Here is a 15187-nt window from a genome sequence, read left to right on the forward strand (position 1 = left end):
GGAATACACTAGGAAATTGCCTTTTATACTAACAACACGGCATTTTAATCCCTTACCCGTGTTACTATTTGTTTCCAGTTTAAATGAGCAGTAAAAACCCTCCCAACGACCTATTAATCAGGAATATGGAAATGTAACAATTTGAGAATTTAAGGAAGAAAGAGTACTGTAAAACTAGGTGAAGGCTTACATGGAAAAACACTCAAAGAATTAGCCATCATAATGTGTGGAATATGTTATAAAGTAAAAATGATAATTCCCTTAGAATTAAAAGTCATTAAAAGCTTTAGAAGGAACAGCTGATATACATCCTCAAACAGTTCCACAACAGCTAAAAAGAGGATTAGTTCTCATCGGCCAAAACAGAACCACAGCAAAACTTGTTCGATTAACTTTACAAAGGTGGGAGAGTGCAGCTCAGTGATCCTATGAGGTCATTGATTTAAGGACATTTTGAACTCATGTCTCTTTAACATCTAGGTATCTTTACCTTCCCGAAAATCCCGAAAATATGTTACCTTTTCTAAAAGATAAAAGGTGATAAGAGAACATCCATGTTTAAATAAAGAAATATCCCTATTTATTTTATTTCTGCACCATTAATCCTCTCTCAACACTTAACATTTTACCCAGCAGATTAATGCAGTTAGTGCATGATGAAAAGCTAATAAGTATTTTTTGTTTGTTTACATCAAGTGAAGCTTTTTTTAATTCAAGGAGGATTTATATTCAATAGGTGGTTTCTTTCTTTTATTCCTATTTCTGTGTAAGGAGACAGGTACTTACCTTGTCGCACTTCATAATAGGAAGTTTCATTACAGCAATAGTTTAGTTGTGGTTATTCAGTGATGATGTTTCAGAAGCTTCTCAAGCATGACGCAAACACAAGATCAAGATGGTTAATACTAATCACAGAGCACTAGCTGCTAAGTTTACATCCAACTTGATATCACTCTTTATACAATCACATATATTCATGATGGCAACACATAACATAAACAACATAAAAATAAGGGTTAGACTGAAGTTCTGTTTGGAGTGACAACATTTATATTCAAAACTAAACAGTGCAGACAGAGACAACAATTCAAAGCATCCACAGTGAAGCTAAAGTGCATAACAAAAATGTTTTACTGGTGCAGCAGTTGACAATAATTCTGTATTCAACATGGTCAGTGGAGTCTGGTAGCTTTGAGGGGAGCCATGCAAAAGTTTTTTTCTGGTTTTAAATGAAATGGTTTTGCCGCAAAGGATTACTTGGCAGCTATTACGGCCTGTATGCAGAAACAGCCTTATCAATATAAAGGAGTAATTCCAGATCTCTCTATACCAAACACATATAAGTAATAGTGCCTGGGTAAGTATACAGGAACTACTCTGAATACCTCACAGCTTAACTGGACTTTTTTTCACTAGTTGTGTGAAGTGTTTTCTTCTTCTTGGGTCTCAATGTGCGCTTTTCCACCTCTGCAGATTAGAGGTTTAATATGATGTATGCTATGCAGACATCCTGAGATCTGGACCTACAATGGAAGTTTACACGTCACAGGTCAGTTTTCAGAGGAGTCTGTCTCTTCTGTGGAGCCGTCACTTTCCACCTCCATCCTCCTCCTGTGGTGAATGTTCCTCCTGGGGGAGGCCTTCCTCTGCACCTCCTTCAGTGCCCCCACAGCGCTGCCACTGCTGTTGCTGCCAGGACTCACTGAGATCTGGGCGATGCTGGAAACACGGGACAAGATAAGAGATGTTGATCAAGGAACATTAGAGGAGGAGGAAAAGGAAAAAAAAAAAAAAACAAGACAGGAATCAAAGAAGAGAATTTAAAAATGAGTTGGTTTGTCATCTTACACTCAACCTGTAGGACAGTACAGTTTTGTACAGTATTATATACAGTGTGTGTGAAAAGCTGTGTATTTGTGCATGTTCAAGTGTGTGTGTTTGTCTGCTCTTACAGCTTGTCAAGTTCCTGGTCCATCTCTGGGTCAATGAGCAGCTCTGCCTTGCTGGGTAGCGCTCCTACAGAGGAGGGAGGAAACTGTTAGAGCTTCATTCATACAAATTCCCTGAATTTGAAAACGTCATAATTCTGATTTAAAAGCACCTCCATGTGGTGATAAACCCAGAGCATTCTGGCTAATCAAAATGATTTAATCTGTTAGATGAAGTTGAGTTTGCAGGTAGTCAGGTCTGAATCGAGTTAAACACTTAACAACCTCATTTTAAAATAATCTCTAGAAATAGTTAGAGTAATAATACAGTGTTGTTGTGTTCAAATGTTAAATACCGATTGTCTGGTTGATGGTCTCATGTTTAGCCATGCTCATCAGGAAGCTGTAGTAAGAAACTTTGTCCACCTGTTCCAGTGCTTCCCTCATACAGGACCTTGGAGGATGACTACACACACACACACAGAGAGAGAGAGAGAGAGAGAGAGAGAGAGAGAGAGAGAAGGAACTGATGACACTTAAATGCAGAGACTAAAGTCATTGTTCAACTCAAAGATGGAACTAAGCCAGGAAATTCATTTAAATTCAAATAATCTGAATTCATTTATTTCATTTTCATAATCAACCATAAAAAACGACTCTTTATCTCATTAACCACAGTTAAGCTTAGTTGCAGAATTAAATATTAATGTAATCTAAGAAGTTGTCAGAGCTTCGCTAAACTGGGGTCAAAATGAGAAAATCCAGAGGGACATTTAAGCACAGTTCTTTTAAAGTCACAAAATAAAACTTGTTTGATGTAAACTGAAATGTAAAGTAATTTAATAAATATACTGGATTCAAATAAAGACGGGTCCATAAAGTGCAATACATGTATTTTCACATTTAAACATGTAAGAAGACATACTTAACAACTCCATTTTCAGGAGTTGACTTTAAGTGACATTTGCCACTGACTCTCTGTGCCACTGGTTTTAAATAATAATAAAAGTCAAGAGTTTAGAAAATGAACCAATCTGATGCAAAAGTAATTGATTTTAAAACTTTTCCTAATAATCTCACTTTTTTCTGTTATATATATAAATAGTCTATAGTGAATAAACTTGAGAATGTCATATATATTTCAGAATGATGGAGATGTATTTGGATTTTGAGGAGAACAAAATATGAATATTCTCGTTGCTCACAGTAGTTTTGACAGTGAAGCTGCCTTTCAACTGTGACACACGCGTGCTCTTATAAAATGTTGATGTTGTAGCAGTAAGTAACCAGATAGTCTCCTGAGAATCACCAACAAAACACCAGTATTACAGGAAAACAAAATAACTTATGTGCTACCGTTTTTACATTTCTTATTAAGGCAGTATTTTAACTGGCCCGAGCAGGCCGGTGGAATGTGCAATCAGCTGGCCCAGAGTCTTTCATCATGCCAGTTATAATGTCAAACCCTTTTATTAATAATATTGACAGTTTTATTAACGTTCAAACGTGTGTGTGTGTGTGTGTGTATCCTCTTACCTGAGTTTAAACCTGTCACACAGGTCGTCTACACACTGAGCCAGAGTGGAAGACTCCACCCCGTCCTGCTGCTGCTCCTCCTTTTCGTTCTCCTCTGCAGCCACGGAGGGGAGCTGCTCGATGGAGGCCGATGTGGGGACGATGACAGTGTTTGGACTCTTCCCTGATAACAGATCCTGGTAGATCACGAGCACGCTGTCCAAGAATTCTACACACACACACACACACAGACACACACACACACACACACACAGACACACACACACACACACACACACACACACACACAGACACACACAGACACACACACACACACACACACACACACACACACACACACACACACACACACACACACACACACACACACACACACACACACACACACACACACACACACACACACACACACACACACACACACACAGAGGTTTTTTTTTAATGTTTGATTTAAATTAATTCAGATTATTTCTACCTAAGATAACTCAATGTTCTGCATCCTACAACCATTTAATCAACAATGAGTAAGAACTGAGTCATATGAAACATTTGGATAACATACTGCTGCTCTTAATTACCCCTATCAGAATAACTGACTTGGAATCAAACCGTAGAGCATCACTTTAAAAAGAGATTATTTTTAGAAACAAGTAGAACTGAATGCTCATCCTCAATGTACACGCTAATGAGGATGTGAGCCATAACCAATAAGAATCAGTGGTTTCCATGGTACCTTGGTAGTAGAACTGCAGTTGGAAGGCATAGAGGAAATCAGAGAAAGACATCAGGCAGTCTATGGCGTCGTCCATCAAAACAATTCTAAAGGACCAAAAAGAAAAAAAAAGTGAACAGTTAAACTGACAGCAGATTTAGTCCTCTTGTGTTCTGAGCATTAAAATACCAAACGCCAACAGAACCGCTACACGCAAAGACATACAGTCAAAACAAAATGTCTTTAAAAAATCATTACAAGAGAACTGAGCCAAGGCTGTGGCTCAGTAGGTAGACTCGGTCGTCTCCTAACCAGAAGGTCAGGGGTTCACTCCCCAGCTCATGCAGCTACATGTATGATGTGTCCTTGGGCAAGACACTTAACCCCAACTTGCTCTTGCTGCTTTGTCGTCAGCATATAAATGTGTATGAATGGGATTAGTTGATATTGATGGTCACTTTACATAGCAACCTCTGCCATCAGTGTGTGAATGTGTAGGTGTGACCTGCAGTGTAAAAACACTCTGAGTAGTCAGAAGGCTAGATAAGCTCTATACAAGCTCAAGTCCATTTACTATTTTCCATTTTCAAAAAGGACAACAGATCACTGATCCATGCCATACTCTGAAGGCACAACACAATCAGTGCAATGTATTAAGTTGCAAAGCTTAATCGTCCAGGTCCTGATTTGTTCTTTTAGTATAGAGTAGGTTCTGGCTCTGCTGTAGGAGCTGCATGTTCAACATTTTAAATAAAGATCTGCCATGTCATTCTTTGTACATCATGTTATTTTTTCTTCATAATTAAAAAGAAAATCTGTCATTGGTATATTCATTTATGTTATCTTTCAGTTATCTTTATAATATATCTCCATATAGAAACATTGACTTTATTTCACTGGTTTTGGACATTCTATTCGTGTATTTCTAGCTTGAGACACTCTATTGTGGTTTCACATCATCAAGGTCACACTTTCCTGATTAAGAGAGGAAGCTTCTCTTGAACTTTTTTTTTTATTTCTCTTCGCTGATTGTGGGGTTGACTGTACCTGCTCATATGATGAGAGACTTCTGATGCTGTCCTGATTATGCTGATGACAGCGTATTGCTGCAACGTGTTTGATGTTTTTGCCCATAATAAAAACAGGACGTATTTATTTGTGATTGTTAAAGTATTTTTTTTTTGTGTGTTGGTTTTTATTGGCTGTCAGTGCACTTACCTGGCTGCGCTTTGCACCATCTCTGCTGGGAAGTCTGGACACAATAACTGCAGCAGAGACCTGTACTCGTGCATGGATAGTAAGTCTGCAGAACAACAAAACATGAAACTCACTTCACTCACAGAATAAACCTCGGTGATCATCGTAAGACAGATTGTTTAATTGACTGACTTGATTTTCACTGGAAGTCTCTAACAACTAGGACTTTACACATGATGTTAAAAAAAAACAAAAAAACAAGCCATACACAGAGGAAAAACATTTATATATGACTTTCATCAAAGTAGTAATCTCGATTCCATTCTCATTCTTTTTGACTCTCTCTTACCCCCACTCTTGCCGATCTGCCTGTAGCATCTCCAGAAGACTCTGATGAAGGAGGCTCTGTTATGAGGAGTCGCCTTAATGTAGTTATACTCTCTGAAGAGGACATGGTTACTGTTCTTCACGCTGCTGAAGCTACAAACACACACACACATAAGTAAAGTGTTTAGACAGAGGCAGCACTCCTGAGGGCCTGATTACACCCGCATGCATAGAGATAAAGGTGATTTCTTTTTTTTACAAATGACATTGAGAAAGAAAAGACAGAAATGAGTGACAACAAGACTATAGGAGACTTGTTTATGTGTGTGTGTGTGTGTGTGTGTGTGTGTGTGTGTGTGTGTGTGTGTGTGTGTGTGTGTGTGTGTGTGTGTGTGTGTGTGTGTGTGTGTGTGTGTGTGTGTGTGTGTGTGACTTACTATTCAGCAAAGTAGCGGACCACTCCAAACTGCGTGTATTCCTCTTTATGTTCCAGCAGCTGGGTCACTGCATCACTCAGGTAAAACAACACATTACTGTCGGCTGGAAGAAAAACACAAACGGATAAATACACAAACTACAGAGCTGCTATAGTTTGCTGAAATCAATTAACTAGCAAAGAAATGAATAAGACAAATTGGTGGATAGGCAACAAATAGCACATGGTAATTCCATCAGTATAAGCGGAGAAGATAACAGGACATACAGAGGTATTCGTCGACGGGGACGGCGACATTAAACCGGTTCATTCTGCTCGTCCTTTCCGGAGTTAGTGTTGAAATTAACGAACAAACTGGAGATGTCTGTGTGCGACTGTTATCGTCTCCGAGCTAGCTATGTATATAATTGCACAGATTCATTTGTGTAGCCTTCGGATTGTGTTAGCTATCATAGATCGGCCGTTTTGTGACATTGGTGGGCTTCCATGGAAACGTCAGAATGTTTTGAGTTACCTTTTATTACCGCCCCCCCGAAAACATAGCGCACAAAGGTTCCTATCCTGTGTTGTTCAAATGATTACATTATTAAATAACTACGTTGATCATAATAACTATTAACTAATAATTAATAATAATAATAACAAAAACAAAAATAATAATAAAATATTAACAATAGTAGCCTCCCACATAGTAGTAGATATGTTAGTATTGTATTATTATTATATAAATATAATTATTTTTAAACTATAATTATAACATGATTATTCACTGGATTTTTGTAAAGTCAATAATGTTGTCGCCTATGTGACCTATGCTTATTGTTATAATACTAAGAAAATAAGTCTATTCAATACTTTAATGTAAAAGCTATTTGTGTTATTACAAGGATTAAATTAGGATTTGATAGCTTATATTATTGCAACTTAAAGTAAATGCGAATTCCATCTCAGGGCTTTTGTTAATGTTCATCATTTTTATCTCGCCACCTTATTTCCAACAAAACCACAGCTAAGCCTACTTAGTATCCTGGATGGTTACAAACAAACTCTGAAATCAGAAGCTGAAACAGTTTCATGCAAGCTTTAAGACTTACTGGCTGTGGAAGGGCATCACATCACCTCAATAAAAGATGCAATCTATGTGCTACAATTAATTCAAAAGTCTTGTGACAAACCAAAAACAGCACATATTCTTTACAGTAGGTTGTTTGTGACTTTTGAATTGTTTTATTGAAATAATTTCACCAGTTGAATAGGTATATACGGTATAATAGCTCATTTCTTTCTTTCAATGTATATCTTCAATAGTCAAGTGATTATTCCTTTTTATAATGTTCTTATGATGAAAAGCTACTCTCTGAAAAGATACAAACAAAGGGAAGGTGTGCATTGTTGTACTACCTTTGAAAAGGTAGCTTTGTTGTGGCATTCATTTTGTCTGAAACAAATGGCATGTTTTGCAAAAGCATGCTTTAGCTATACACAAACTGAAGATTTTCTGTCGACTGAAATGAAATTCAAAATAACTAGATCTTTAATAGAATTAATAGAAAAGAAAACATGTCATAGAGCCGACTAAGGTTTTTGTTATCTTTCAGGAAGCTTATTTTGTCTAAACCAGGGATGTCAGACATACGGCCCTAATCAGCAAACAGGCTGAACACCTGAGAGAGGTGACACAGAATGCAGGGTTTCAAGAGAGATCGAAGGAGCGATCTTTCTTTAGTTTTATTTGCTCACAAGTTGCCAGAATTTCATCAAAGCTACGGGACTTAACCGCTGCACTGCGCACGCATCATGACGGTCTTCAGTTCTGTCCACACTTCTTACCAATTTCTCCTGTCTTGACTGACGTAAAACAAAAGTTTGACTAATAATAACAAAGCTTCCTATGGAGTGAGCCACAAAGAGCAGCTCGTGCAAATAAAAAACAATCCTCTCCGCCATGCGTAATGGCCCAGACCGTCTCCTCACATCCAGACATTGAGCCTGATGCATCTCCCGACTTCTTTTACCTCTGGTTATTGTAAAAAAAAAAAAAAAAAAAAGTAAATTAAAATGAATATTAATTGATTTTAATTACAGATGGTTCATTTTTAGCTCACCCAGAGTTGAACGTGTTGATCACCTAAAAGTTTCAGCGCGACATCACTTCTAAATGCAGTAGCCTGCTGTTGTACCTTTATCACCAGCTTTCATCAGACCGTAAAAATATAACTATTACTGAACATTTCATTCTTATCCAAAAACGATATCACGCACAGGCTGCCCGATCATACAGAGGTCCGCTGGTTTAACCATGGAGCAGCGCTAAAATGCTTCCTCGAATTGCGCACGGAGATGACACAGATTCATGGCGCATAAAAAATCAGAGACAGAGTTAGATTACGACATTGCGGACACGTAGAAGAACGGACCGCCAGACTCTTATTAAAAGTCGTTTAACTGAGTTTACTTAGTTGAAGAACGTGCACTCCACACGGAGCAGATCAGACTGCAGTGATCAACGCTGAAGGATCAATTCAAGTCTGTTGGTTTGGAAACATGTTATCATTTTATAATGCCTCACACTAAAATACCCGAAGATGCATCAAAGACACTCCGTTTGTTTGTGACAGCTTATTCATGTGAGCAGGTTTTATCTGTAATGAACCTTAACGAGTGCAAACTGTGCTGTGGCCTGACACACACAGATCTAAAGTCTCTCTCTCTCTCTCTCTCTCTCTCCAATGCACGGATCCCAGGGCAGGTAGAATAACCTGAGTCAAAGTTTCTATAACCTTGAACAGCAATATTTAAATATAACATAATAATCTCAAACAAAACACAATTATTGATGTTGTCTTCTGTAATGTGGTAAATTTAAATATTTCCATGTGCCAACATGCAGTTTGCAATGACAGAGTTAACCCCTCTGCTTAATGTTAATGTTAAAGTTTTCTATACAATCATACATTAGCCTATATATCCATGTGTTTAGTTATAGTGATGTCTGCAAAATTAGTCCGGCCCACTTGAGCTCTCATTTGAACAAATCCGACCCCCGACCCAATAGAACTTTGACACCCCTGGTCTAAGCTAATTTACACATTTACTGAGAACATCGGAATAAATAATTAGGTTAAAATGAATTCTGATAAAAGAATTCGGATAATGAACAAAATATTTTCGTAGGTAGGAGGCTTATTTTGAGATCAGCCAATCATAACTTATCCAAAGAGAAGTAATAAATGGGATGGTCCTATCCCAACATGGAATGGGGAACAATGGGGGCGGGCAATAATTCAAATGCAACCAATCAATGACTCTTTCCAGGGACACATAAGGAAGCCCCCAAAACATCACAGATTCATAAATGAACATGCTTTTGCCGATATTTAAAGACACATTTAATACAGCATGTTGTGCTTTGTTCCGGTTTTTCATGGTGTGTATGTATTGTTCCTGAGATTGTACATAAAGTAATGGCTGAATACTGGAGTGATGTAGTCAGGGAGGTGCCCCTGTCTCCGCCCCTTCTCTGTCTCTCCGCCCTTGGAGGTATTTCAAAAAAAGCTTGATCAAGTTAGACACAAGCAGCAGGATCAGCCCGGGGATTGGTCTACAAAATAAGAGTGCAACATGTCTCGATTGCGAAAAAGGATACTCTAACAAATGAAAACGTATTCAGTAAGGTGCTTTAGCTTAATACGTTTCTTAATAATTAATTTATATTCATCAAATACTTTTATTTGTTTTTACCAAGAAATGTGTTTGTTGTTTGTTTTATTTTGAAACGGAAATGATGCCTCGTCTTTGCAGCAGCTGCGCTCGTATAAAGCTCGACTGGGCTTCTCTGTTAGTCATCCCACTATCAACCACATCGACCTGAATAGTCGGCATCGTATTGTCTTCTAAAGAAGCTAACAGGTATCCCAACGATATGAAATCATTTGTTTATTTTAGTTAGATCTCAGGTGTGACTCTCCACTTGCATGCTAAGATGTTGTGTTTGTGCAGCTTGTGCTGTGAACTGCGTTGTTAGGCCTGGCTGTGTTGGCGCGGATGAAAGGTTAGCCCGTAGCCTGTTTTCCAGACAGCTAACGGCGGACAACGACTGCGAGCGAACAAAAAGCCCACATTTTAGACTTCAGACGCGGATACCACAATGTCTTACGTGGTTTATATCAGAAAATGAACGGGTTGTGTCTTTGCCAGTGCCGCCTCGAGCAATGAGCGAGTTCACACGCTAACCTAGCAACTGTCACTGCAGTTGCTAGGTTAGCTTACTAGTACATGGCGCTCATGTAATTAACTTGGGGACTAAGGGCAGCTAGTTAAAGATGCTGACCTCTCCCAGACTGAGCGAACTGGAAACCAGGCTGATGACGACCAGTAAATATTTGGCTAACTTGGCTTGCAGTGTGTTGCCAACCTTACTGTAAATGATGGGGTGTATTTGAGGGTGCAGTCTTGTTTCTGTGTACATGTAGAGTAGATGCATGGTGTGCTCAGCTGGATCACCATATGGACACAAGATATCGTTTCACCTTTTATTATGTAATTTATTTGGTATTTTAAGTGTGTTCATTCTTGTGCGCAGTTCAACACGTCAGTCAGATTTCTGGCGGGTTTTTCCTGCCTGTCTTACTCATATTCTCATACCTACCTTTTAATATAAATGATATTTCAGACGGATGATGTATCAAGTGAGTGTGTTTTAAAGAGGGTAAAATAAGATATACTTTATTCATCCCAGCAGGGAAATGTAGGTGTTCCAGCAGCCAGCACACACACAAACACATACATACATGCATATCCCACCCATACAAAAAAAACATGAGCCCACAATACAGTTTGATATATGATATATGTAACTCAGGCTAAAGTTTAAATGTCTTCTGTCCTTACTTAAAGGGGAGTCGTTATAAAGTGCAATTGCAGTAGGTAAAAGAGTCTTTTTAAGTCTGGGTCTGTGAACCTGTAAAAACCTTAAATCTGTCTTTTATCGGTTTTAAATGCTTATTATAGTTCAGTCATAACATTCTTCTGCTTCTCCATCTTTGTCAATTACTTAAATGTTTTTTTGTACGGTTGTCATCATATCCACAGTCTAGTGAGTTTTCTTGGATCATATCACTTTAGCAAGAATTGTGTCTCCTAGCAACAAGAGCCACTTGATCAAAACCACATGATCTGTTTGGGATGAGGTGTGTCAAAAGAACCATACAGAAGTGCTAAACAATTGCTTTGAAAAAACCAACAACGATTTAAAAACAACACATGACTGACCAAATATAAACTAGACCAAATGAATCACAAGGACATTTATATTTAAGAAAAGATGCATCCTAAGACGAGCTGAATTATAGATGATGTTTTCAAATGTGATTGTCAGCTGTAAACAGTTCCTCAAATCAAAACAATGTTTATTTTAATTCTTTATTACATGGAAAGCATTGACTGTGGTAACCAGATTTGTGCATTGCATATCTTTGCCCCAAACACATCTTTTGTTTGTTAAAATAAAATATGCAGCCTGTTTCTTTTTCCATAGTCTTCAGCTGCAAATTCTGCATTCATTGTTTTTAAATGTGGCTCCAAGCTGACATGAGTTAGCAGCGGAGACTTGAATGATTTCTGTTGCCTGTTTACTTTACTGGCTTGGATCAATATGAAATATGAACTCCTAGCCCCTCCCTGACCGTGCATTAGACAATCACATGCTCAGGCTTTCCAGCCAGGGAAAGGAAGTTCATGTGAGAAAGTGAGTGCTGCTTTAGTCTAAAATGAACTACCAATCTTGCAAAGAGAGTTCTTCATCTGCCTTGTCAAAGTGTCTTTGGTGAAACACTCAGGACTCTGATATTGACCAGACTGTATCAGCAGGATAAGTGTATTATTTGTTTACAGAAGGAGATTACAATTGGTCTAATTTGTTCCAGATAATTTGTACGCTATATTTTGATACCTTTAAGTGTGCAAAAGACAAAATGCGTCACTAATACAATACTCTATCTCCTCCCATTTTTCAGTTGGCAATCCGGCCATCTCTTTAGCTTCATAGCCTGCAAACATGTGCAATAGACATATACTACACATAGGTCAGGAGTATAAACCAGACTTGCCATTACAATAATATCATGATTGAATGACTTTAAACATCTTTAAAGTAAAGTGTTACAAATAGAAACTTCCATGGATCAAAATTGTATAAGAGCCATACCTGGCGTTTGCAGTTCAACATGTCCTATCAAGTTTTTAGGGCGTCTATATAATGGTGGTCCGTTGGAAAGCACTGAAGGGCTACAGGGGATTTTTTTTTAATGCTGCAGGAACGCAAGTAGCCACGGAGTTGAAACAAGCCTGAGCAGTGTCACCATAAGTAGGTCGAAATATAGTCTACAGAAAATGGAATTCAACAGGTGCATACACAGGAGAATAAGAGTGCAAGGCGCATTGTCCCAGCAGAGATGAAGGGAAATCAGCTGCAACATGAAGCATTCTTCTGTAACATAGTGCTCTGCTGACAGCGGGATAACTTTGGTGTCTTGAAGACAGGATGAACAATTTCAGAGTTTATAGAATTTTTTATCAAAATCTGTGTAGGCCACATGCAAACTGAAGATGCTTTTAAAAGTAAAATATGTCAATGTCATAAAGACGATAGTGCTATAGAGATTCTAAGGTCTACAACTCTTGTTTTCAAGCTGTGAGACCAATTTCATGTAATTTCTGTTTCCATAGTTTTAACTAAGAGAATAAAAAAGAAAACAAATTGTGAATCTTATGGCCAATTCATCATCACAACAATCATGACTTTACTCAGTTTTTTTTTTTTTTTTTTTAATTTGTTGTCCACTGGTGAAATGTAATGTCATGTTGACAATGATGTTGTTTTTGTTTTTCCAGTTGAGTATCTTTGGGGAAGCCCACCCCCTGTGTGGCCACCATGGGGGACGAGAGCGAGTGGATGAAGCTTCCCATCGACCAGAAATGTGAACACAAGGTGGGTGACTGACTGTCTAATGGGATGGTTTTCCTTCATCATGTCTCATGCAGTTTAACGTGGAATAAATTCACCTGATCTAAAAGGATTTGCATTGAGTCAAATATTGACCGGAGGTGTTTTTCATATCTCACTCCTGCCTAAGAAAAACTTTGTGTGCCAGATTAGAGGTGAAGGGTGCATCCATGTTTTATCCTTTGTGGTCTGTTGTGTATTTTGTGCATCGACTAATGGATCCTCCTACTCCTCTGTTGGTTTTTACTGTAACTCAGCTCTATAACCTTTTACATCTTACATAATGACAAGTTCAGGTTAATTTTACATCCCAAACTGTCAGCTTTGTTCTGATGAACCTTTCTTGAATGCTTTGTTACCATTTCAGTCGGCTATTTATTCCCAAAAGTCTAAAAACATTTGGGATGAAATGTATACACAACTCTTACCCAAGTCATATCACCATCATGTTAACCAGTCAACCAATTAGTCTTATACCAATGTCAAAATGTCTTTTTATTTTAACTTGGATATGAGCAAATGCTTTCTATAGAAAAAGTTTATACATGGTGGTTTGTTTCGCCTTTTCTCTCAATGACTTGGCATGAAAAACAGCTCCTGTCTGCTAGCTCCTTGGGCTACATAGTAATGTGAAGTTACATCTTGTTGGTCAAAGAACGAGGCTGGTGATAGTCCCTGTTTCGCTGCACTTTGACTTACTGAGATCACAACTGATATAGAGGATATAATCTCTACCTAGAGATAAAATCACTGTTCACAGAGAAGTGTTGGCAAATTGCAGAATCCATGAAGAAAAGGTCAATTTTTCTTTCAGCTCAAGAATGCACTCTATGCAGGCTTCTTGTACATTTCCAAGTCTGTATCGGTCTATAGCAGTTTTCTAATTATTTTAGTATTTTTCTACTGAGTTAAATGCTGAATATGTCTCCTTGTCCTTGCTGCCAGTCTTGGGTTGTTTGTTCCTGTTGGACCTGGAAAAAAAGTAAAAGTGACATTTCATAGATCAGCAGAATATCAAACTAATGTAGTGGCAGAAGTTCCGGTGGTTGTATTTGCACACAGATCTAGTTTTACTTTATGATGTCAATGAAATGATGTGCAGTGCCACATTTGTTTTGCAGTGTACATTATATGGATTTAGGATTAAAAAGTACTTTCACCTTACAGGTATTGTTTCACCTTCCTGGGCCTGAGTTAATTTTAGACCCCACAGCCCAATGACAGTCGTAGCTGAAGTGGAACCTTACAAGAATAACAAGCAGACTGGCCATAGGCTATTTTCGATCCTGCGTCTGCCATACCTTTTTTTTTTTTTTGTATTACAAAAAAAGTTACAACATCAGAACCAAATGAAGCTCTGTCTTTTGAACATGGGCCAACAATTCAGCATTAAGTTCATAATGAGCCTGAGGAAAAGCCTTGAAAGGCAAACAGACTAGGGTACAGCATGTAACCGAGATGTTCAGTCATTATGAATGTAGGTCATATCCCCAGTTTGTCATACAAATACCCAAGTTTATTAAATAAATTACATTGAAATGTGTATTTATAACCTATTCCCTCTTTCGCCCGTGGCTTTCTCCCGGACTCTCTCTCTCTCTCTCTCTCTCTCTCTCTCTCTCTCTCTCTCTCTCTCTCTCTCTCTCTCTCTCTCTCTTGGTCAGGTGTGGAAAGCGCGACTGAACGGTTATGAAGAAGCTCTGAAGTTGTTCCAGAGGATAGGAGACGAGAAGAGTCCAGAGTGGGGGAAGTACCTGGGACTGATAAAGAAGTTTGTCACGGACTCCAATGCCGTGGCTCAGCTTAAAGGCCTGGAGGCGGCTCTGGCCTTCGTTGAGAACGCACATGTAGCTGGAAAGTGAGTAGCAGCTTATTTTAGAGTTTACCTGAAGCAGACCTGCAAACAATGCATTGTAACCACATGTGACTCAGTTGTAGGAACAGATTATTTGTTTAAAGCCTTACCAGATGCCAAATCACCACATGATAGGTTTTAATCTTGGAAGAAGGAAAAAATGCTAAAACAAAATTACCTGAATCTTTAGGAA

At 38.4% G+C, this 15187-nt stretch overlaps 2 protein-coding genes across 4 annotated transcripts in view; one reads left to right on the forward strand and one right to left on the reverse strand.

The window, feature by feature from the left end:
* Nucleotides 1-1027: 1027 nt before the first annotated feature.
* Nucleotides 1028-6647, reverse strand: cstpp1 (centriolar satellite-associated tubulin polyglutamylase complex regulator 1). The gene is made up of 9 exons (XM_020651267.3): nt 6404-6647; nt 6138-6240; nt 5723-5853; nt 5395-5479; nt 4198-4283; nt 3465-3672; nt 2285-2394; nt 1953-2016; nt 1028-1719 (listed from the first exon to the last, which is right to left on the reverse strand). The coding sequence occupies exons 1-9, from the start codon at nt 6444-6446 to the stop codon at nt 1551-1553; spliced, it is 999 nt and encodes a 332-aa protein (XP_020506923.1). The 5' UTR covers nt 6447-6647; the 3' UTR covers nt 1028-1550.
* Nucleotides 6648-9926: 3279 nt separating this feature from the next.
* ckap5 (cytoskeleton associated protein 5) overlaps nt 9927-15187 on the forward strand; it is a 37855-nt gene continuing 32594 nt past the window's right edge. For all 3 annotated transcript variants that reach the window (XM_020651273.3, XM_020651274.3, XM_020651276.3), the window contains exons 1-3: nt 9927-10045; nt 13028-13124; nt 14804-14997. In XM_020651273.3, coding sequence (XP_020506929.2) covers nt 13068-13124; nt 14804-14997 — 251 coding nt within the window. In that variant the 5' untranslated portion in view covers nt 9927-10045; nt 13028-13067. The remainder of the gene's footprint in view (nt 10046-13027; nt 13125-14803; nt 14998-15187) is intronic.

This window comes from Labrus bergylta, chromosome 7 (assembly GCF_963930695.1).
Source record: "Labrus bergylta chromosome 7, fLabBer1.1, whole genome shotgun sequence".
Lineage (NCBI taxonomy): Eukaryota > Metazoa > Chordata > Actinopteri > Labriformes > Labridae > Labrus > Labrus bergylta.

What these genes read in the sequence shown, in the direction of transcription:
- cstpp1 (XM_020651267.3), bottom strand. Translation starts at nt 6,446, where the DNA reads ATGAACCGGTTTAATGTCGCCGTCCCCGTCGACGAATACCTCT. An exon ending in CCCCGTCGACGAATACCTCT is followed by an intron (nt 6,241 to 6,403) that starts GTATGTCCTGTT and finishes TTTTTCTTCCAG; the next exon opens with CCGACAGTAATGTGTTGTTT. An exon ending in GACCATCAACCAGACAATCG is followed by an intron (nt 2,017 to 2,284) that starts GTATTTAACATT and finishes CCTCCTCTGTAG; the next exon opens with GAGCGCTACCCAGCAAGGCA.